General features: G+C 36.9%; 1 protein-coding gene and 1 long non-coding RNA gene across 5 annotated transcripts in view; both read left to right on the top strand.

Annotated features, from left to right (window-relative positions):
• The window catches only part of MAPK14 (mitogen-activated protein kinase 14), a 67,948-nt gene extending 46,586 nt beyond the window's left edge, over window positions 1-21,362 (top strand). For 2 of the 4 annotated variants that reach the window (XM_039856332.1, XM_039856334.1), the window contains 4 exons: window positions 7,655-7,734; window positions 14,203-14,281; window positions 17,778-17,951; window positions 18,931-21,362. In XM_039856332.1, coding sequence (XP_039712266.1) covers window positions 7,655-7,734; window positions 14,203-14,281; window positions 17,778-17,951; window positions 18,931-18,998 — 401 coding nt within the window. In that variant the 3' untranslated portion in view covers window positions 18,999-21,362. Of the gene's footprint in view, window positions 1-7,654; window positions 7,735-11,729; window positions 11,810-14,202; window positions 14,282-17,777; window positions 17,952-18,930 lie in introns of those variants that run through there. The other 2 variants (XM_039856333.1, XM_039856335.1) reach the window with 2 other exon arrangements.
• LOC120597694 (uncharacterized) lies at window positions 1,435-6,260 on the top strand. Its single transcript, XR_005651440.1, has 2 exons — window positions 1,435-3,215; window positions 4,576-6,260. It is a non-coding gene; the product is annotated as an uncharacterized LOC120597694 (long non-coding RNA).
• Window positions 21,363-21,877: the final 515 nt, after the last annotated feature.

Genomic DNA, 21,877 nt, shown 5'->3' with positions numbered 1-21,877 from the left:
AAGTGTCCAGTTAATTTTTGTGTGCAGCTGGTGTTTAGTACAACTAGAGTTTAACCCAGTTGAATTTTAATTCTTACCTTTCAGACTGATCCTGGAAAAGTATTTAGTTAGGAGTCTTTTCTTGTTTTTAAGAATCTGAAAGTATTCCCTTAGGGACATAGAAAGACATTAGAAAACATCTAGTTGAACCCCTTGTTTTTACAGATGAGGAAACCAAGACCTAGAGAGGATAGATCCAAACCTATTATATATGACTCAGGTCACAGTTTCTTTCCAATATTCAATTTTTGCCTATTTCCCAAATTTCTAGAACTCCTCTTCTTAAAACCTTTGGAGAATGTGCTTCCCCTCACACTCTTCTTCCTTTGCCCAGAAGGACAAGCAGCTACTGCTTATGGTTTTTATGTGCAACTGAATGTTGAGGTAGCCTCTGGAGCATGCTCTTTATTTGAGTGCACAATTTTCTCCCTATTTTCCTCATTTATTAATCTCACATTTGGAACGGATGCTTTTAGCTTCCAGATAAGAACTAGGTAACAGAACTACGTAACAGAACTTTCTGTGATGTTGCCAAGTGTTTTATATCTGTGCTGTACAATATGGTGGTTGGTAGCCACCAGCCACATGTGGCTGTTAAGCACTTAAAATGTGGTTAGTGAAACTTAGGAGCTGAATTAAAAATATTTTTGTGGTAAAATGTATTAACATAAAGTTTTCCATTTTAATTTTTTGTGGTAAAATATGCATAACATAAAATTTACCATTTTAACCATCTATAAGTATACAATTCAGTGGTATTAATTATATTCACAAAGTTGTGCAGCTATCACCACTATCAATTTTTAAAACATTTCATCACTCCGAATAAAAACTCTGTAACCTTCTTTCCTCCCACAGCCTCTGGTTACCTCTCTTCTATGTTCTGTCTCTATGAATTTGCTTATAATCCATGTGCTAGTGTATATCAGAAAATTCATTATTTTTTATGACTGACTACTATTCCTTTAGATAGATAGACAGACAGACAGACAGACAGATAGATAGACAGATAGATAGATAGATAGATATAGATAGATCTATTGATTGATCTATTGATTGATCACATTTTGTTTATCTACTTATCTGTTCATAGACAATTGGGTTGTTTTCACCATTTTGGCTTTTGTGAATAGTGCTGCAATGAACACTGGCATACAAATATTTGTTTCATTCCTCATTTTCAATTCTTTTGTGTGTATAACTAGGAGTAGAATTGTTGGATCATACGGTAATTCTGTGTTTAGCATTTTTAGGAGCTGCCAGACTGTTTTCCACAGCAGCTCTACCATTTTACATTCCTATCAGTAATATATGAACAGTTTCTTCACATCTTCACTAATACTTGTTTGTTTGTTTGTTTCTTTTTTCTTTTCACTTTCCTCTCTCTTGCACTCTTTTTCTTTCTCTCCCTCTCTCTCTCTCTCGTCTTTTTTGTTGTTGAGTTTTAGGAGTTCTTTATATATTCTAGATATTAAACCTTCATTAGATATACGATTTGCCAATATCTTCTCCCATTCTGTGAGCTGTTTATTCACTTTATTCATAATGACCTTGGATGCCCAAAAGTTTTAATTTTGATGATGTTCCAGTTTATTTTTTCTTCAATTGCTCATGCTTTTGGTGACATCTAAGAATGTATTGCCAAATTTAAGGTCATGAAAATTCACTGTTTTCTACTAAGAGCCTTATGAATTTATCTCTTATACTTAGATCTTTGATCCATTTTGAGTTAATTTTTTGTGTGATGTGAGGTTAAGGGTCCAATTTTATTCTTTTGTATGTGCAAATCCAGTTATGCCAGCTTTACTTGCTGAAAAGACTATCCTTTTTATCCTTTTACCATTGAATGGGTTTGACACTCCTGTCAAAGATCACTTTTACACCACTGATCTATATATCTGTTCTTAAAGTAGTACCATACTCTTTACTGATTAAAAAAACTACTGATTACTGTAGTTTTATAGTAAGTTTTGAAATCAGGAAGTGGGAGTCCCTATTCTCATTTTTAAGTTTTGTTTTTTTTGTTTTTGTTTTTGTTTTGGCTCTTTGGGCTGTTTTATAATTCCATATAAATTTGAGGATGTGCTTTTCTATTTTTTCAAAAAAGGCTTTGGAATTTTGATAGCTAATACATTGAATTTTTAGATCACTTTGGGTAATAGCAACAATTTAAAAATATTAAGTATTCCTATAGAAGAATGGGAGAGGTCTTTTTTTAAGTCTTCTTTAATTTCTTTCAGCGATGTTTTATAATTTTCAGTGAAGTCTTTTATTTCCTTGGTTAAATTTATTCTTAGGTATTTTATTCTTTTAGATGTTATTGTACATGGAATTATTTTCTCTATTTTCTTTTTGGTTTGCTTATTGTTGGTGTAGAAATACAGCTGAATTTTTGTTTATTGCTCTTGTACTCTGCAATTTTGCTCAATTTGTTTATTACCTCTAATAGCTTTTTTGTGGATTCTTTGGTATGGTGTTTTCTACATATAGGATCGTGTCATCTGTGACTAGAGATAGTTTCACTTTTTCAGTCCAGTTTCGATGCTTTAATTTTTTTTCTTCTTATCTAATCGTTCTGGCCAGAACTTCCAGTATAGTGTTGAATAGCAGTGGTGAAAGTTGGTATCTTCATCTTGTTCGTATCTTAAAAGGAAAGTTTGTAGTCCATTGAGTATGATTTTAGCTGTGTATTTTTCATAAATGCTCTTTATCATGTCAAGGAAATTTCCTTCTATTCATAGTTTTATGAGTGTTTCTATCTGATCTGAGTTTTAAATTTCATTAGACTTTAGATTAAATTTAATCACATGTGATTACTGGTATTGTATTGGACTGTGCAGTTTTAAGTCTTTTTGCAAGTCTTCCTATTTTACCTCTTTCTCATTTTTTGTGATTAGTCTCTTTATTCTGAGAGATTCTTTTGTTACTATTAACAATCCCTAGAGTTTCCCTAAAGATATAAGAAATACTATGTCTTAAAGTTAATTATATGTCATTAGATTAGAAATGATGCTTGTTTATGACTTTGCAGAACCCTTCCAACTAGCTCAAAATAGCGTTATAATTTTTTAAAGAATGAAGCTCTTCTTTATAAGTCTAGTTGACTAGGTATATCAAGTGGACACAGCTGACAGAACTATATTAGAAGAGAGTGAGGATCCAGAATGTCTCTTCAGGTATAGTGCTAACTTATTTAAAAAACTATTGGTTTGGAAAAGAGTAAACCCATTAGAAAATGTTATTATGTAACGCTTAACAGTCTGTAGCCTACATAAGGAAGTGAGAAAATGAGTTTTGTAGCTCTGTTACACATCAAATACTGTTTTTTTCTTCCAGAAATCACAGCCTTGGTTTACTGTTGTTTTCTGTATCTAGGTAATCACATGAATTTCCTTCATGTGTAAAACTTTTTTTCTTTTAATAGAAATGATACTCTAAAGACATTAACTAGGGCATAATGGCGCTGTTGAATTATAATCTATTTGCCATCAATTTGCTATCCTACCCCATATGAATTCTCTTAGTAATTTTCTTTGTATTAAATTTACTCCTTAATTCTACTCTATTCATTTCATCTTTTGATTTTTCAAACATTTTATGAAATACTTCAGACATAGAAAAGACAAGGAATAATAAATGAATACCTGTGTTCCAGATTATGAGATAAAACATTGCCAGTAGAACTAAAAATTCTTGTATATCCCTTCCTGTCATATTCACCTGTCCCTTCCAGACACTGGTTTCAGATACTCTCTCTCATTTTTAGAAAGCAGTTGCATTTTAGACACTGAAAGCAAGTATCCTAATAAATGTTGAAGTAAAATATTAGGTTATTTTTTGACTTTCTCTAATATGAGAATATATTTTTTCAGAAAAGGCTAGAATTCTCTGGTTTATCCATAAACCCTAAGAAATGTTCTTTGCATGAAAGTAAAAATGACTATTTTGATGACCAAGAAGAGAAGCAAGTAGGCTAAGGCTCATTCTGGTCCATCCTTTCTGTCGCCAGGAGGATTTCCTACTGTCCAAAGATCAATGTTCTGGCTTTACCCCATATGGATATTTTTTTTTAATTGAAAACTGTTACTCAAAAGCAGCTGAGACTCAAAAGTAGTTTCAGGGAGGTCCTGCAACTGGTCATTTTATTCATCTTCAACTCTTCAACCTGTGGAGGTTTTCTAGAAATTGCCTAGAATATTTAGAAGTGACTAGAATATCCCTTCTTTCTTTCCCTCTAGTTACCCCAATACCCTTAGTTTTTTTTCCTCACTTATTCATTCTAGCTTCCTTTTACTTTTGTTACAAGGGTCCTGGTCTAAAAAGTAATCTTAGGCCTGAGTTGTTTTAGGAAGAATCAAGCGATATATATGATTTAAATTTTGACATTGTGATCATTATAATTAAAACATTTTTAACTAATGGTAAAAATAACACCTATCTAGGTAAAAAGGATTAAACTTCTTATGAAGGATGGTTTGCTGTGGAAATAACTAATTGTCATAATATGGTAAATTTTGCTTTGCTCTGCTTATATAGCTACTTAAAGCTCCTTCTGGCCTTAACTGCTTGGACAAATTGTAGTGGTCTTACAGTAGCTGGTACTGTTGGAAGACTGACCTGTATTTCGATGGATTGCCAACTCTTAGAGAATTTATGGTGATGTCTTCTGAAGTTTGATGCTTTGACTTCCTTCATGCAAGTGCTTTTAGCTATTAAGTAGATTTTTATTTGGCATTGTATGTTTACTAATCTAAGTATTGGCTGCCATGCTCTATCAACAGTCTTTTCCATGGCCCTTACACACTCATGGTACAATATATGTATACTCTTCATGGTATAAACACTTCAGATGGAGTGTTTGAGAACTTGTTAAGCCCAACATTAAATGATACAATTTTTCTTTTTTGTATATAGACTTTCCAGAGTATGGTTGTTCTAGATTTTGAAGGCAAGGCAGAGGGGCGGAGCTGAGTAGAAAAGCATATTATAGAAAGTTTTATCAAGTTAATTGATATTTACTAAGCTACTTTTTGAGAGGTGCCGGGGATGAATGAGATGGTTGGTACCTGTCCTCCAAACCAGAATGGTCATACTAGAAAGTGAGTTACAGGAGTTACTTGAACAAATGTCCATTCTCTGATTATAAAACAAGACAGAGTGATTAAAATAAATAAATAAATAAAGGTATAAATAAGTTACTGAGAAGAAGCAGGGATTAATTCAAACTTAGGATAACCAGGAAGACTTTATGGCAGAGTTCTTATGCAAGCAAGACTTTGAAGAGTAAATAAGAAGAGAAAAGGCTTGATAGGAGGAGAGAATGAAGGGTCTTCCTGTTTATGACTTCTCTCTTCCTCAGAGGGAGTATAAAACTTGACTCTCATTTTCAGTAGTCAGAGTCTCTTAAACAAGAGTACCAATCTCAACAACATTAGTTTTGATGCATATATTGTAAAACTACCTGTTTGAGAGTTGAAATAGTCTAGTTGTTTGTTTTTGTTTGTTTTTTCATATGCAATATACTTTATCTTGTGGAACAGCTGCCCAGTTAAATTTATTCCTGAGGAGTGTGAGGGAACTAAATGTTTGTAAATTGAATTATTTTAAATGAGCAAAGGGGATCTTGTACTAAATTCTATTGTAATATAATTATATTATTTTAGAGCAAGATGGTATCCATCCTCCTCTCTGCTCTAACCCCATTAATGTATGCTTTAAATTTTTTTTCTCATCCATATCTTGAACTGATATCACGAAATCAGTATTGAAAATTTAACCTCCAGAACACATTGATTTTTGTCATTCGCAGATGACGAAATGCTCTATTAATTCAGAAATAACTTGTGAGAGTGGACTTGTTTTTAATTTATCCTTATTTTCAACACAGGTTGTTTGGATCTAGGACAGGGTTCGACAAACCTTTTCCTAAAGGGCCAGATAGTAAATATTTTAGGTTTTGGGGACCATATGGTTTCTGTTGTAACTACTCATTTCTGCTATGTAGGGTATAAGCAGTCATAGACAATACATAAACAAATGGACATGGCTGTATTCCAATAAAACTTTATTTTCAAAACAGGCAGCAGGTTGGGGTTTGCTGACTCCTGCCTAGAATTTTCTTCCACTTAAGCCAATTTCATATCTGGGCAAGAAAAAAAAAAAAGAACAGGGCAAGATGCCAGGGATATTATTGCATAAGTAATTTCTGTAACTTAGGCAACTCTGGCTTGCAGAGGCCATTATTTTTAAGTTACACTGTATTGCCTTTATATGTATAATCATAAGAAGAAATATTTTCTTCCATCCTCCTTTCCATCCTACTCTACCTTTTCCTCAACTATTTTGAGTACCCACCATATACCAGATGTTAGGCTAAGCCCTGGGGATAAGTGGTGAAGACACAGTGGCCTCCACCCTCAGAGAGCTACAGATCAGTAGAAGTGACAGACAATAAGCAAGCAAAGTAGTTATAGATTGTGATAAGCACTATGATGTTTTCAACCGTTGAGCTGAGATAGAGAGTAACAGAAGTGGAGAACTTCTTTATATAGAGCGTTGAGAGAAGCCTCTCTGAGGAGGTGAAGTTTAAGCTCAGACTTGAAATTGAGAAAGATCAAAACGTGCAAAAAACCTGATAGGTTTCTTGACAGGCATCAGAAGGTAGTCATGCCCATCGAATGTCAATATAGACATGGATTAACTATTTGAATTTTCACAGATTATTAAAAGCTATTTTGTAAGATTTTTTTCTCTCTTTAACTTCCTTCTTAGGCAAAGCTAAAAGCAACAAGAACAAATGGAAGTTTTTGTCTTCTTGTTAATATACGCACATACATTCTGAGTATACATGGAAGAATTGGCTACTAGAATAAAGATTTGGGCATTGTGGCCTATTATTTAGAGTCTTTGGGATATATGAAGTTTGTTAATGTATTTATAAGGTTGAAACCTCATATGTCCTGCTTTATGATGGCATTCCCAAAGATCATACATAAGCCATGGAGGAGTAGGGCCCTCTGCTGGCTATCACTCAGTTCTTCTCTGCCTATAGAGGGAGAGGTTTTCTAGGGGACATGCTCAAGTGGTTAGGCTCTGAGATCTTCACAGGCCCCTATCATATTACAGGCTCCTTCGGTTAAGCTTCAGGATAATAACTTAGAGATAGGCTTGTACATTCCTAGCTCCTATGCTCTGCTGCTTTTTCTTATCTGTAGCACTCTGCTTACCACCGCTGTTTGCTTAACTGGCTCCTGATGCTTTGGTGGAGGGTGAGGTAGGTATGGACTGAGTGAAGCTCTTGTGTTTCCCTCTGCTGTCTTTGGCAGCTAAAGTTGCTTCACTATGCTAATAGGGAATGTTGACAGATGCACAACGATGAATATAAATTGGATATGTGTGTAGTATCATTTTGAATCTGTACAGGAGGAGCATGTTCTACTTGAAGTGACCATCCTACAGAATCCTTGCCTAGAGGAATTCACCATTTTGGCTTGGTTTGGGGTTTTTAATTTTTGTTATTGGGGTACTTTATTTGTTTGTTTTTATTTTGTTTTATTTGTTGTTTGTTTTTCATTTTTATTTTGTCCCAACATTTTCCTTTATAGTCCACCATTAGATATTGATCAGTTGAAGCTCATTTTAAGACTCGTTGGAACCCCAGGGGCTGAGCTTTTGAAGAAAATCTCCTCAGAGTCTGTGAGTTGATGCTTTGATTGTAACTATCTGCCCTGTTGGGAGCCTCTGTCACTTGCCTTCCATCAATCTGTACTTTGACCCGGGTATGTTTGTAAGCACATGTGCCCTTTGTGTGCTGACTTCCAGGATGAGGTGTGTGTGTGTGCGTGCGTGAGTGTGTGTGTTGTGCATGCATGCACACACACCCTCCTGGTCACATGCATGAGTGTATTTTGTTTTCTCTCTATCTGGATATGTACTTAGATTATGGAAGCTTGCACTGAGCAGTAGTATCTCAGTAAATGAGATATGAGAGATTCTCATTCATTCCAGGAGATTAATGGAAAATTTATGTCTCCATTTTCTAGCCCTGTCTTCATCTTTCTCAGAAGTTTCACGTATATTCAAGAGTTCTTTTAACTTTTTGGTTAGTGTTTGTTCTCAGAGCACGAGCTTCACTATGTATTAGTGTCATCACTGGAAGACTGAAATGTACATTATTGCCCTTTTCCAGAAGTTACTTGCTTTGTATTGTTTTAGAATAGCAACTTGCACGTCCTGTGTAAAATGTCTGTTCCTGACAGGGGTACATCTCTACCCAGTCTCCAGACCATCAGAAGTCATATCCTACTCCCGATACCTCAGATCCACAGGAGTAGTATTGTAAATCCTTCCCACAGCCTGCCTTTGTAATTACAAATTAGAATAACCTGAGAAAAAGCTTTGGCGCTAATGCTTTCCTGCCTTTACTCAGGCATTTATTAGAGAAGCCAGAGGAATGTGACTTTGGCTTCCTTTGGCTATAATTTCCTGCTGTTGGTCATTTTGCGGGGACAGGAGAGGTGAGAGAAATCACGAAAGCTCAGCCTTTTTCCCTTTTCCCCTCTGTCTGCTGCCAGGCAGTTGGATAAAAGGAAAAAAAAGCTGTGAAGCCTTCCTGGATTCTCTTCATAGCATTTCTAACTGAAGGGGTCCCTTTGCCCAATTGGGAAGACTGCTGGGTAGCTTAAGGCAGGCTTGAGCAGGTGAGTTTGAACTGTTCATCATCTCCCTGTCAAAATAAAGCATATTGTCATCTGCTATGTGTCTGGTACATTCATTAAAAGGACCACAAAGCCCAAGATATCTATGAATTTCCACTCTGATGGATGTAAGAGAATGTGCCAGCCCTATTTTATTTTGTTTCATTTACTTATTTAAGATGATGAAGCAAAAGTACAGAAAGGCTGTGACTTGCCTGAGTCATGCACTGAGTCACTTGGCAGAGCTGAGCATAGATCCCAGATGTTCTGATAACATGATCTAAACTTTAATCTCATGTGATTGCACCCTGTTTAGAAAGTCATTGTCAGAGTTCTTGACCACAGGAGTGTTTTCTTTTACCTTATGAAACAGTAGCTATATTGGAGTGAATCAAAGAGGATATAAGAAAATGCTTAGGGAGGATAGCACTTTTTTGTTTTAAATGCATTTGCTTAGAAAGATTGGCTAGTAGAGAGGACATGAGAGCAAGGAAGTGGGGTTGAGAAGGAGCTGGTTTTATTAATGAATAGCGCTAACGAGACTAAGATAACAAATTTATTCCCTGTCTAGCAGCTCTTTTCCAGTCCCCTCTCCCATTCCCATCCACCTGCCCTATAGTTGTGCTGTTCACAAGAATTTCTTGAAGAAAAAATATAAATAGTATTAAATATAAATATATATAAATATAAATAGTATATAAATATAAGTAGTAAAATAGTACTTATCACTAATCTGTCATTTATTTTTTTTAAGAAACACCACCAGATGTCTGACCTGATATTGAGATGCCTTTATCTTATGTGAAATAAGGCACATTATATATTACAAAACTCTAATATAAAGTTGGGCATAATAATATTGAGTACCAGAATATAGAATTTACTCAAATAATGTTGTATTGAGCATAGGAATAAGAAAGTTTTTTTTTTTTTTGCAACCTACATAGTTATGGTGAGTGGATAAAAGTGGTATAAATGTTCAAAAAGGCAGACAAGATTAATTTGATGTTAGTGGTACTACCCAAGTACCAGTTTACCTTAAAAGCACGTGATGTATGGAACACATGATATGTAAATAGCAAAGCCAGGTGAGTAAAACTTTAAAGATTTTAAAAATTAAAAGAAAAATTTATTATTGAAGGAATGTAGTAAACAGAGAAAGGTAATGGCTATTTTTGTTATTCCTGAAAAGTAGTGAGAAGTAGTGATGCCATCACTTATATGGAAATTCAGTCAGTAAATAGTAGGGCATTCTGAGTAAGAGAAGACAATAATAGATGTGCCGATTAAGAACAAGTCAGAGTGTGCCATGAGGAAGGGGATAAATGGTCATGATGGATAGCTAAGGAAATACAGATTTTTTTTTTTGGTCGGTGACCCAGTACTTATAGTAATCAGTGAAAGAACTAAAAATCCTATTAAAGAAAGCAAAAGCCCTTTCACTGACTCTTGCATTTTTCTCTAGAAATTTTTCTTCCTAACCTTCTGACAAGAAGGGGTTACGATAACCTATTTGGCTAAAGGAGACAAAAATAGAAAATGTACAGGCCAAGTATTGTTCACAAGAAGGAAGAAAAAGGTGGCAGGATTTTAACATTTTAAAACCCACTGGTATTCTACTCTTGCTGGTTTACTTACTGTGACCCCCTTTTGTTATTTCTCTTGGCATCCAAAGTACTGTTTTGTTATGTAATTTGTTTAGAGGTAAATCTAAACTTTGTTGTGAGAATGTTAAAAGAACTTCATACCGCCTTTAGAATATTCTGGCCTCTCTATCGTTGGGCTTAGGGAGCACAAAAAGGAAGGTGGAACAACATATGGCTCCAGCTCTTTTCGAAGGGCCAGCTTTAAACATGTATTTGTAGCAATCTGACCACTGGGGAATTTGAGTTCAGAGAATGAGCTAAAGTGGAAAAATTACTGAGGGAAGCCACAAAGAAGTGAAATCACTTGACCAGGGTGCTTATTAAAGATGATGCTGCAGCTGAAGTAGGGCATTGATAGTTAACAAGAAGACAAATATAAAATGTTTTTCATGGAATCGTGTTGAGGATTTTTAAAATCCCATCACTTCTACTTTAATGGGAACACATGATAAACAGTTCAATATTTTGGAGGTGGGGGAATTGTGTTAAAATTGATAGGACAGCTAAAATAGAGAAGTTTGGAGTACAACTTACATGTGCCTGTACATATGGAAGGCCTCATAGTTCTACCTTTGTCAAGTAATTGCAGAGTGTTTTTACAAACTTCATTCCAGCTGTTTGTCAGGTGAAGTCAGCCTGGTCACCTGTTAAAGAGACTTGTGGGAGAAATCGTGGCATGCTATAATACTGTCAACAGCCTGTGACTTGTATTTTGTCTCTTTGCCATTAGCTTCTAACCTTCCCTCCACCTCCCCTTTTCTTCACTTACCTGTGTGTTTGTGGCATGTATTTTAAATGTTCCACTACTAATGTCTTTGAAAGTTGGCATTGCACACCTACCTATGTTTTAACATTTGGAGGGGTGGTGCCTTGGAGAATCACCAGAACCTGTGCCACAAAAATTTAACTTCTTCCTTGATTGGATGTATTGGATATATTGTTTTGTCCAAAGTTGAGACAAAATTTTCTGAATCATCTCCATTTACCCCACAAGCAAATAGGTTTTGGCCATCAGTGCTTGAAAACAGTTCTCTGGCTGGCATCCTGGATCAAGGGGCAGTCTCTTTCCAGGGAGCCTAAAATATTGAATGTTAAAGATGATGCTGAAACCAAAGAATATTTTCCTTATCTGCATGGCCAGTCACTGGCTACATTCCTGATAACTCTCATGCATTCACAGAAGCATGCTTTAACATACAGCCTTGGGCTCAGGCCTGGGTGGGTGGGTGGGATGGGTGAGGAATAGGTTTTCTGTTCGTTTGGGGGTGGCTTTTGGCCTTTTTAAACTTGAGTTAAAAGTTATTTTTTGCACTGTATGTTTAACAATGCCCTTGACTAGGCATCTAAGATATTAACCAGCTTCAGCAGATTATGCGTCTGACGGGGACACCCCCTGCTTATCTCATTAACAGGATGCCAAGCCATGAGGTGAGAACAAATAGACTGTACAGGGATATGTAATTTAAAAGGCCACATTCTCATTTTATTGCCACTGTAAAACCAACACAGTTTTTAATGTCACTGAATGCTTGCATGTGCCTTGAGGGCTACTAAGGTAATGACTACCTATGTGCTATTGCAAGATGTTGACATTTGGGATAAAATGTCATCCAATCCTGTGGATTGAGGACATAATTTATAGGCTTGTATGTAGAAAATGATGTTACTTTTATATTTGGGTTTTATGAATTTAGTGCTCAAGAGGCTATTGTGTGTTTTTCTGGGTTCTGTGTCTGCAGGGTGTGCTGGCCTCTGATGACTTTCAGCTGGAGGTCTAGTTAACTGAAGGCTGTTGGCATGCTTTACTATTCATCAATTTTTTTTAATGACAAAAAGAGGAGTCTTCATTTAAAAAAACAAATGTACAACAGTAATAAGTACTACAATTAAAAGAAAGTACACAAATAATATAGAATAAATATGAGCACTTACATAGGGTTAGGTGCCGTTTTTACCAGTTCTTAACTGCTTAATCTAACTCTAATTTTATCACCAGAGATGATTAGAGCACTTCGTTCTAATGTGCTCTCAATCTTTTGGGGAACTGGGCTGGCATCATAGAGGCCCTTCCCAGCAGCTTTGTTTCTACCTCAGATCTATTCAAGTGGTCTTTTTATTTATATTTATTTATCTTTTTAGAGGGATGACTGTTCACTGCATGAGACAGGTCTCTCTTTACTTCTGTTTTCCCTTCACCCTTTTGTCTACATGCTCAAGTAGGAAGGGGATTATAGCCATGTAGATATTCAATTCCTAGAATTTTCTTTATAAATCGGAAAGATTCTCAACTGCTTTTCAAGGCGGATCTCTCCTGCTTGCTGCACACATAATGACTAAGAAGGTGAAGTTGCCCAGGCAATCAGAACTTTTTCTAAACTTGTATGTGGGGTGTGTGTGTGTGTGTATCTCTGTGTGTGTGGTGTATGTGTTTATGTTTACACACACATACATACCTTTACTGTTGAGCTATATTAAAATAGGAATTTTAAGGCGGTGGCTAAGATTCAAAGAAGTTTTATCTCAACTACTCAGATCGACTGATAGTGGGATTTATTCACTGAAACAGGGAAGGTTATAGACATAATTTAATACCTAACATCTGAAGCACACATTTATGAGTTACATTTGTACTTATTTGCTTATTCTCAAGACCAGTTTTTGTCTTTGCCTTGATTAGAGCTGTCGGTTCCTAAAAGAATTTGACCCCTTAAGTTTCTTAGAATGAAGTTCAGAAATTGGGAAGTTGAAACATCCTTAGGAAATGAGAGCAGACTTTCCTTTCTAAAGGCAGCTAATGTTTATTGAGCTCTCACCCTGAACCAAGTACTGTGCTAAGGAAGTACTGGTTGTTTATCTGTAATCCTCACTTCAGCATTATTAATCCATTTTTACAGATGAGGAACTCAAGACTTAAAGAGAATAAGTAACTTGCCCAAAGTGATAAAGTCAAGATTCAAACTCAAGCTCGTCCCACCCCAGGGACCAAACTTAGAACAACTATATTGGTAATATAAATGTTGTTTGTGTCAGAATTTTATTTGAAGCTCTTTCATGAGTTTTATCTTGCTTGAGTATCACAATAACCATATGATATAGGCAAGCCAAATACTAACATCTAATATTAATATTTTGCAGATGAGATCATTGATATGTTGCTTGAGATTGGCCTAAGAAGATGTAGCTTATAAGTGATAGGGGAAGGATTTCTGCCTAGGCCTTGTAATTTATAATCCACTGTTCTTTAAATCTCTTCTTAAGTTGGTTTAGTATTTTTAAAATGTATTCAAGCCTCTTAGAACAATAAACTAAGCTTATGTTTACTTTCTTGTTACTAAGATTACTTTGTTAGCAAGGTTTAATATTGATATCCTTTTGAAGTACTAAGAACGCCTACTGAGATCAGTACTGTCAAAAGACTGCCAGTCCTAGACTTTCTTTAGGAATATCAATTCTTATGCCAATTTTAGCTTTTTAGGAAGACTGTCTCAGGAAGGGCTACTTCTCAGATATCTTGGCCTCATTTTTTAAACTTTCAATCCTATGATCAGAAAGCTAATGAAAGGAAACTTAATTCGTTAGCATTCTCATTCACTTGAAATACAACTGTGAGATACAGCAAGAATATAAATAAAGGTGGTGATCATAAATAAGAAGTTAGGATGGCAGTAAGAGAGAAATACTTAATGCATATCAAAGACAGTCATAACCACTGGAGCCAGCAGACTTTGTCAGTTAATGCTTATCCCTCGACAGGACCAAGACTCTTCGAGAGCAGTGACATTATTGAACCAAGCCATTTTGAAAACTCTTTGTTTTTACAGGCAAGAAACTATATTCAGTCTTTGACCCAGATGCCGAAGATGAACTTTGCAAATGTATTTATTGGTGCCAATCCCTTGGGTAAGTTGACCGTATCCTCATCTCCTGGATATTAAATTGGTTATGACATAAATTAGGGATTTGAAAGCCTGTGACTTGTTCACAACTGCTGTGTTATGATGTCCCAAGCTGAGGGTAAGAACAACTGAATCACAGATGGGTGTTTGAGGACCCACCCAAGAGCTCTCTGCAGTGTGCCCTGCCCTGCTTGTAGCTTCCCAATGCTATAGGTCCTGTCATCCTCAGCAGAGACTTAACCATTCTCTCTTTGTGGAGCAAGTTTGCCACCTCAGACTTTAAGAAATGGCACCATATTCCTTCCTGCCAGCATCACTTCTGGATCCTTGGTAAAGGGACATGTCAAGGCAGCTGCAGGATATGTACTACCTTGGCTAAAAAGGAGTTGCTTTATTCCTTAAAGCTGGGGCTGATGTGTGCTTTAGTTGGCCCCTTTACAGCGGCATTGCCTGAGGCTCTAATTCCCTGACTTGAGAGTACAGTGCACAGTGCTATTTAACAGCGGACATAGAAAAATCAGAGCACGGCCTCCCTGTGACAGGGAGGGAAGCGATGCTATGATAATAGTATAATCAACCTTCTCACTTTTCTGAAGATTGTATTATAGTGGGTCATCCCTCTGCTCAAGGGTCCCAGCAGCTGTGCTTCAGGTTTAGTTTTATCCTATTGAGGGCTGACAGCCAGGAGAACCTCTTCAGAAGCTGGAGTGAAGGCTAAGTGGTTTTACTTTTTTAAGTACTCCATCCATAATGATTGTTGACAGTGATTTCAGTGCCACTGTGGTAATTCTTATAATAGCAGAGATGTTCATGCTCTTTGAAATGTTGGGTGGTTATGGATGAGTCCATGGCAGCCTTGGAGATGGAGAGTTTGTCAGATCTCAGCTGGGTCACTCTCACAACCAGAAATGAATCCACACACTCATCAGGGGTATACAGAATTCTACCAGAGTTGGTTTAGGTTTGCATCTACCCGGGTGTGTTCTCATTGTCTTTGTATAATTTATTTGAGCTGCATTATTTAGTTCAAGGATCTATGAGAAGCTCCCTTTGAGTCATAAGTATTTCAATATTGAATTTGGGAAATGTTGATTATGGTGGTAGCTTTCTTGTCTGTCATTCCGTTCTGAATTTTTTTTTTTTCCATTATTTCAGCTTGTTTTACACATGACAGGGCTTACTGTTTAACTTCCTGTTAGCCAACTCAGATTTGTTCATTCATTTTTCTGGGGAATGGGGGATATGTTTGTGTCCCAGCAGCTTATTTAGGTCACATCCATCCTAATAGGTGTCCTCTTCACTGGAATCATGACATTTATATGTTCAAAGTAACTAAATACCATTAGCAATACAAACTGCAAGTGAATTGAATGGAGGCTTTGGGCCATCTGGTGCTCAGCACCACAGTTCTCAGAATTTAAACACGCCTAACACCCCACTGCCAAAGTGATGTCATATAAAGAGTGTCTTCTTGCAGACTTCCGAAAACATGGTGTTACTGACCACAAACTTGTACCCAGCATATTAACTGAGTAGGAATACACCAATAATGTAAACATTGACATCTGTTTTGTCTGTCACTAACTTTGTATTTCACCATTATCTCAAAACATGAATTAAAACTTAGATTGCCCTTTGATGTAGTGTTTGTATTTGTGTATGTCAGGATCTTAGAAGAATCTTTCTTACCCCGACCTTACTCCTTATCAAAGTACTGGTTGTAAGGACATGGTACTTTTTACCCAAGGGTGGCAAAGACTCACCATATGATTCAAACAACAGCTGATAAGTTTTTCTTTTTCCGAGAAGAGAAGAAAGCATGGCATGTCTAGGCAGTTCTCCCCGTGCTTTAAAATGTAAACTTATGAACTTGAATTGACACATAAATATCCACCATGTTTCTATATCCCTTTGAAAACCACATTTCTCCTTTGTATTACTCTGGAATTCAAGCTGCAGGACAGGAGTCATTTACAACCTCCAGTGTATACAGCAGTAGATCTCTTTAGGAAACTGTCTTCCCCTTCACTCCACGTGTCTTTTCACATTTAAGGAACCATTGGCAATTTGCAAAGCCTCAGAAGCCTTGTTTCAACCCGTGGTCCTGGCTATTTATCCCACCATCATTCTGAAACTCAAAACATCTTTATTGGAAAGAATTAGAAAAATCACCATTTGTGAACTCTAATGAAATACTTGCTGTGAAGGAAAATCAGTGGATGATAAAAGCCTTAAGTAAAAGGAACTGGTGATATTCATGTGATGCCAAAGTATCCTACTGGTTAGTTGTTTAGGGCAAAAAATCCAGTGATCATATTTAGCATCATTAATAACAGGACAAACTACCATAATGCACTGTCAAGTACATAAAATCACCTATGAAATATTCTTGCCGAAAATGTTTAACCCAGTTGTTACCAAATTTTTAGATCTAACATGGTTTTCAAGAAATACAAGGGGTAAAAGAAAACAAGGATGTAGGTACATGATAGCAGAGAGAAGCAATCAGACAAATCCCTAATGATGGGTACATTCAAGACAACTGGACAGTCTTTGAGGTCAGAGTTAGGAAGAAATAGGAGTTAGAGGCGGGGAATTATTCTAGATGCAGAGAGACTAAAAAACCCAATCAAATGCAACGTATGGCCCTTCCTTGGATTTTGGTTTGAACAGACTAGGTGCAAAAGACAACTTTGGAATAATTGGAGAAATTTTAACTTGAACTGGATTTGAGATGATATTTGGGAATTATTTATTTGTTGGATATAACAGTTTATGATTGTATAAGAAGATGTCTTTATGCTGAAATTTTTAGGGGTAAAGTATCGTGTCTATAATTTTATTTTTAAATGGTTCAGTAAAAACTATATATACATATAGATAAAGAAATATAAAATGTTATTTGTTGGACATAGGTGGTGGGTATATGAGTATTCATTGTATTGTTTTATATATTTAGATTTTTCATAGCGAAAAATTTAAAAATAAAACACCATTTTATCCAAATACCATGTCTCTCACCCCCACACCCATGTGAAACCCTCAATTTGTCCATTGTTTGAAGTCCCATTTGATACATATTTATTTGCCTAATGTTAGTAAATCAACAGTGAAGGGGGACAGAAGAATTGAAAAATCCAAAACTGGCCCTGCTTACCTCTTCCAGTTTAGTTAAAGGCTTTTGTTTTGACACAGTTTGACAACAGTGGTAACAGTTGGACATTGACATTCTACAAAAGCTCATTCAAACAGAATCTCAGTTACTTTTAAAAATTCTTCAGTAATGTATTCTTAAAAAGTACAAAAGTCATCCATTCATACACACACACACACACACACACACACACGAAAAAAGTGGTACTATATTCTAGAGCAGACACTTTGGAGGAGAATTCTTTGTTTAGGTTTGAAGGGTCAAAACTGTATGTTTGCTTAATAAGGCATAATTTTTTGGTAACATGTTAAAAACTCTTCTTTCTTCCAATTCGTGGTACTAATAGCTGTTGACTTGCTGGAGAAGATGCTTGTATTGGACTCAGATAAGAGAATCACTGCAGCCCAGGCCCTCGCACATGCCTACTTTGCTCAATATCATGATCCTGATGACGAACCAGTGGCTGATCCTTACGATCAATCCTTTGAAAGCAGGGACCTCCTTATAGATGAATGGAAAAGTAAGTCATAAAGGCAGGATTAAAATCTAGCTTGAGGACTTAGATTTTAAAATCTTTCCTAGGTGAGCCACTAACCAAAAGCTGTGGGAAAAATAAAATTTCTGGCTGTAACTAACTCGTTAAAACTTGTAATTCAGGTCTCTAAAGCAGAATGAATGTGTTCCTCTGATGGAAACTTGTACATGATGACACTCTCTGGACCTTTAAGATGCTTCTGTCTGGTCTGACTTTGAGTACAGCCCCTCACATCTGAATAGATCTTCGAGGTTCTCAGAGTCTTTGCATTTACAACATCTCTCTGAGCTAAATAGAGAATAAGGTGTTTTTTCAGTTTTACAATTGGTAGAACTAGGAGAAAGAGTTTATATCATATCTGTTACCTTAGACCTAGTTAGAGACGCAGCCAGAAATGGAACCTATGTCTCCTATGTCCAATCTCATATTCTTTTCATAAAACACAAATTCAGAACTCCAGTTATTTTCCAAAGGCCAGGATTATCTATCTGTTGCTGTAACTTGCGGGAGTACTTTGTTATTCTTGAGCACCTTCTCCAGAGAGCTTTACAGAGGAGGCACTGAGTGATGAAAGAAACTAAAAAATGTTTTTTCCCCCTGGATATTTACTTTTATTGGTATACAGTATGTGTGCAATGTTAACTGTACACATGCAGTTGTCATTGTGTTAATAAAGTAAATCATAATTTTGAGTAGATCGACATGTTAACTTTTTAAAAATTTGCTACTTAAGTCAATAAAGCAGCTTTTTTTAAGGAAACATAAAAAATGGTTCTTTCATATGTATTTTTGAACTTCTGTGTAATCACATGATCCATTAGGTTATCACACACAAGCAATGAAGGAGCCCATCAAACCACTAGCCTCGACAGGGAGGAGGATCTTGAGCTTAGAAATTACAGTGCTTGCTAGCAAAGAGAATAGTCTAAACTCTCACATCCTACTTTTCCTTCCCAATTTCTAGGCCTGACCTATGATGAAGTCATCAGCTTTGTGCCACCACCCCTTGACCAAGAAGAGATGGAATCCTGAGCACCTGGTTTCTTTTCTGTTGATCCCACTTCACTGTGAGGGGAAGGCCTTTTCACAGGAACTCTCCAAATATCATTCAAGTGCCTCTTGTTGCAAAGATTTCCTCCATGGTGAAAGAGGGGTGTGTTTGTGTGTGTGTATGTGCACGCGTGTGTGCACACATGTGTTAGTGTATGTGCGTGTCTGTCTTTGTGGGAGGGTAAGAGAGTATGAGCAAACTGTGATCACAGCGACATTACTTTGGAGTTACAGATGCTCCGTGGCAGCCTCTGGTGGCTCTTCTTTGTGAGTCAGCTCAGGCAGGCAAGAACTGCCATCTTTTTAGGGTTTATTAAATGCAAAGTAAAAAATATTAAACGTCTCAGATCCCAGTCATGCTTTTACCATTTTGGCCTCTCCTGTGGCCCCACCTTAACTATGGTGGGTAGACTTGACCACATCCCACAGTGGCACAGAGAGAAGGCTCACACCTACTGGCCGCTTCACATCTGAAGCCGTCCCTCAGTGATGCGTACAGCCAAAAAGGACCAACTGGCTTCTGTGCACTAGTCTAAGATTAACCTGCTTAGTATGATTCTCAGAACTCAGCAGGTGTATCTGAAACTGTAATATGTTTGTGCCTTAAAAGGAGAGAAGAAAGTGTAGATAGTTAAGAGAGTGCAGCAGATGAAGTTCTGAGCCAGGCAAGTAGGTTGTCGGACGGCCACTCGTGAACCAGGGAGCCTTCAGAGGCACCATGTGTGCATGTGTGAGCATGCGTATATGTGCTTCTCTCTCTTTCTTCCTCACCCCCCAGGTGTTGTTGCCATTTCTCTGCTTACCCCCACTTTCAGTGCAGAGGTTTCTTGAGTATTGGCCCCAGTAGCCAGAAGTTGGTTCTTGCTGTCAGTGTACTTCCTGTGTGCTCTTTCTTTCTGGCAGAGTGACGATGTGTTTTGCACGTCTTGCTATTTGAGCATGCACAGCTGCTTGTCCTGGTTTTTTTTTTATTTTTTATTTTTATTTTATTTTTTTAAAAAATTTTTTTTGTGGGGGGAGGCCCTGGTGCCAAGCAAGTCTGCCAGTGAAGACTTCTTGGGTAGTTCAGAACCCATGTCACCTTGGCTGATGCTATGGGCAGGTAACATCATCTTCTCTTAAGCCCCCAGTTCTATTTTGTATTGAACACAATTGAAACTCCAGGTGCTTTTGATGTGAAAATTATGAAGAAATGGAAAGGATGGATGTATAGCATTTTCATTCTTGCCATCTGGTTTTCGACTATTTTTGGGAAGCCATCGCGGGAAAGATCAGGGCTTTTCCCAGGAATATCTCAGACTTTGGAAGACAAGTTGTTCTCTTCGCTCCCAGTAACCAATGCTAAGAAGAGCTGAAAATCAGAGAGAAAAATCAAAGCTTATGAGGCTAGAAACTCCTTTTGCTATCTCTGTTTAAATATGGTTATTTAAAAAAAAGTAATAAGGTGTCTCTCTACCCTTCTTTGGAAAAGGGTCTTCTTGGCAGCTTAACATTGACTTCTTGGTCTTGGTTTAGGGAGAAATAAATTTTGTTTCAGAATTTTGTATATTGCAGGAATCCTTTGAGAATGTGATTCCTTTTGATGGGGAGAAAGGGCAAATTATTTTACTATTTTGTATTTTCAACTTTATAAAGATGAAATATCCTCAGGGGTGGAGAAGAGTTTTCGTAATTTTCTGAATTTCAGGCATCTTGTGCTATATAAGGGCCCATATATTTAAATCTTTTGTGAAATAAGAAAGTGTAAAGCCACTTCCAGTGTCGGCTGTGTGACAAAATCATGTATCTGGGCCAAGGTGTTTCCATTTCTCTGTCACAGTGCAGTGATACGTGCACTCCGGAGGAACAGGGTAGGACTCCCGAGTCAACTGGAGCAAGAAGGAAGGAGGCAGGCTGATGGTGATCACACCTCACCTGGGATTCTCCCCCTCTTTAAAAGAAAATGAATGCAAAGGCCTCATCTCCTTGATAAGCAGTTCAAATCCTCACAATCCACAGAAAGATGAATTTTATCAGCCGTGTTTGGTTGTAAATGCTAGTGTGATTTCCTCCAGAAATACTGCTCTGAATATTTTTTCATAAAGGTCTTTGCAATTGTGACCATATATGTTTTGGGACGCTGAATGCTCCAAGGAGCCTGGACTCAGCTGGGGCCTGTGGAAAAGCTCCTTGGTTTCTGAGCATAATGCTCCCATCTCCTGATTTCTCTGAACAGAAAACAAAAGAGAGAATGAGGGAAACTTCTATTTTATTTGTATTCATGAACTTGGCTGTAATCAATTATGCCATATAGGATGTCATACAATACCACTGGTTAAATAAAATAAAGCCTATTTTTCAAATTTAGTGAGTTTCTCAATTTTATTATTTTTTCTCTTGATTGTATTCAGTGTACAATGTGACTTTATATCAAAGTTCTTTCAACTGTGACCCAGCATATGCTTCTGACAGATCTTTATATTACTCCTGAAATTTAGAAAACATTCATAGAGCTCCTTAGTTGTACACTTAATGGTGAAGCCGATCTGAGTCTTTGATGTGAATGGGTAAAGCGAAGAACAAATAAAGGTATAACACAATGAGCCTGGTGTTACTACACTTGGGTGTCAGAGTGACCTAGGACAGGGGTCAGCAAACTGTGGCCAAGGGCTAAATCCCACGAAAAATGGTCTTTACATTTTTAAATGGTTTAAATAAGAAGAGCAATATTTTTGTAGCGTGTGAAAAATAATGTAAAATTCAAATTTCATTGTTCGTAAATAAAGTTTTATTAGAACACAACTATGTGTTTGTTTACGTATTGTCTATGGCTTGTTTAGTGCTACAATGACAGAGTTGAATCGTCGCGACAGAGACCATAT

This window comes from Pteropus medius, unplaced genomic scaffold (genome assembly GCF_902729225.1).
Source record: "Pteropus medius unplaced genomic scaffold, Ma_sr-lr_union100, whole genome shotgun sequence".
Lineage (NCBI taxonomy): Eukaryota > Metazoa > Chordata > Mammalia > Chiroptera > Pteropodidae > Pteropus > Pteropus medius.
The sequence above is the reverse complement of the archived record's forward strand: the minus strand, read 5'-3'. Positions and strand labels throughout refer to the sequence as shown.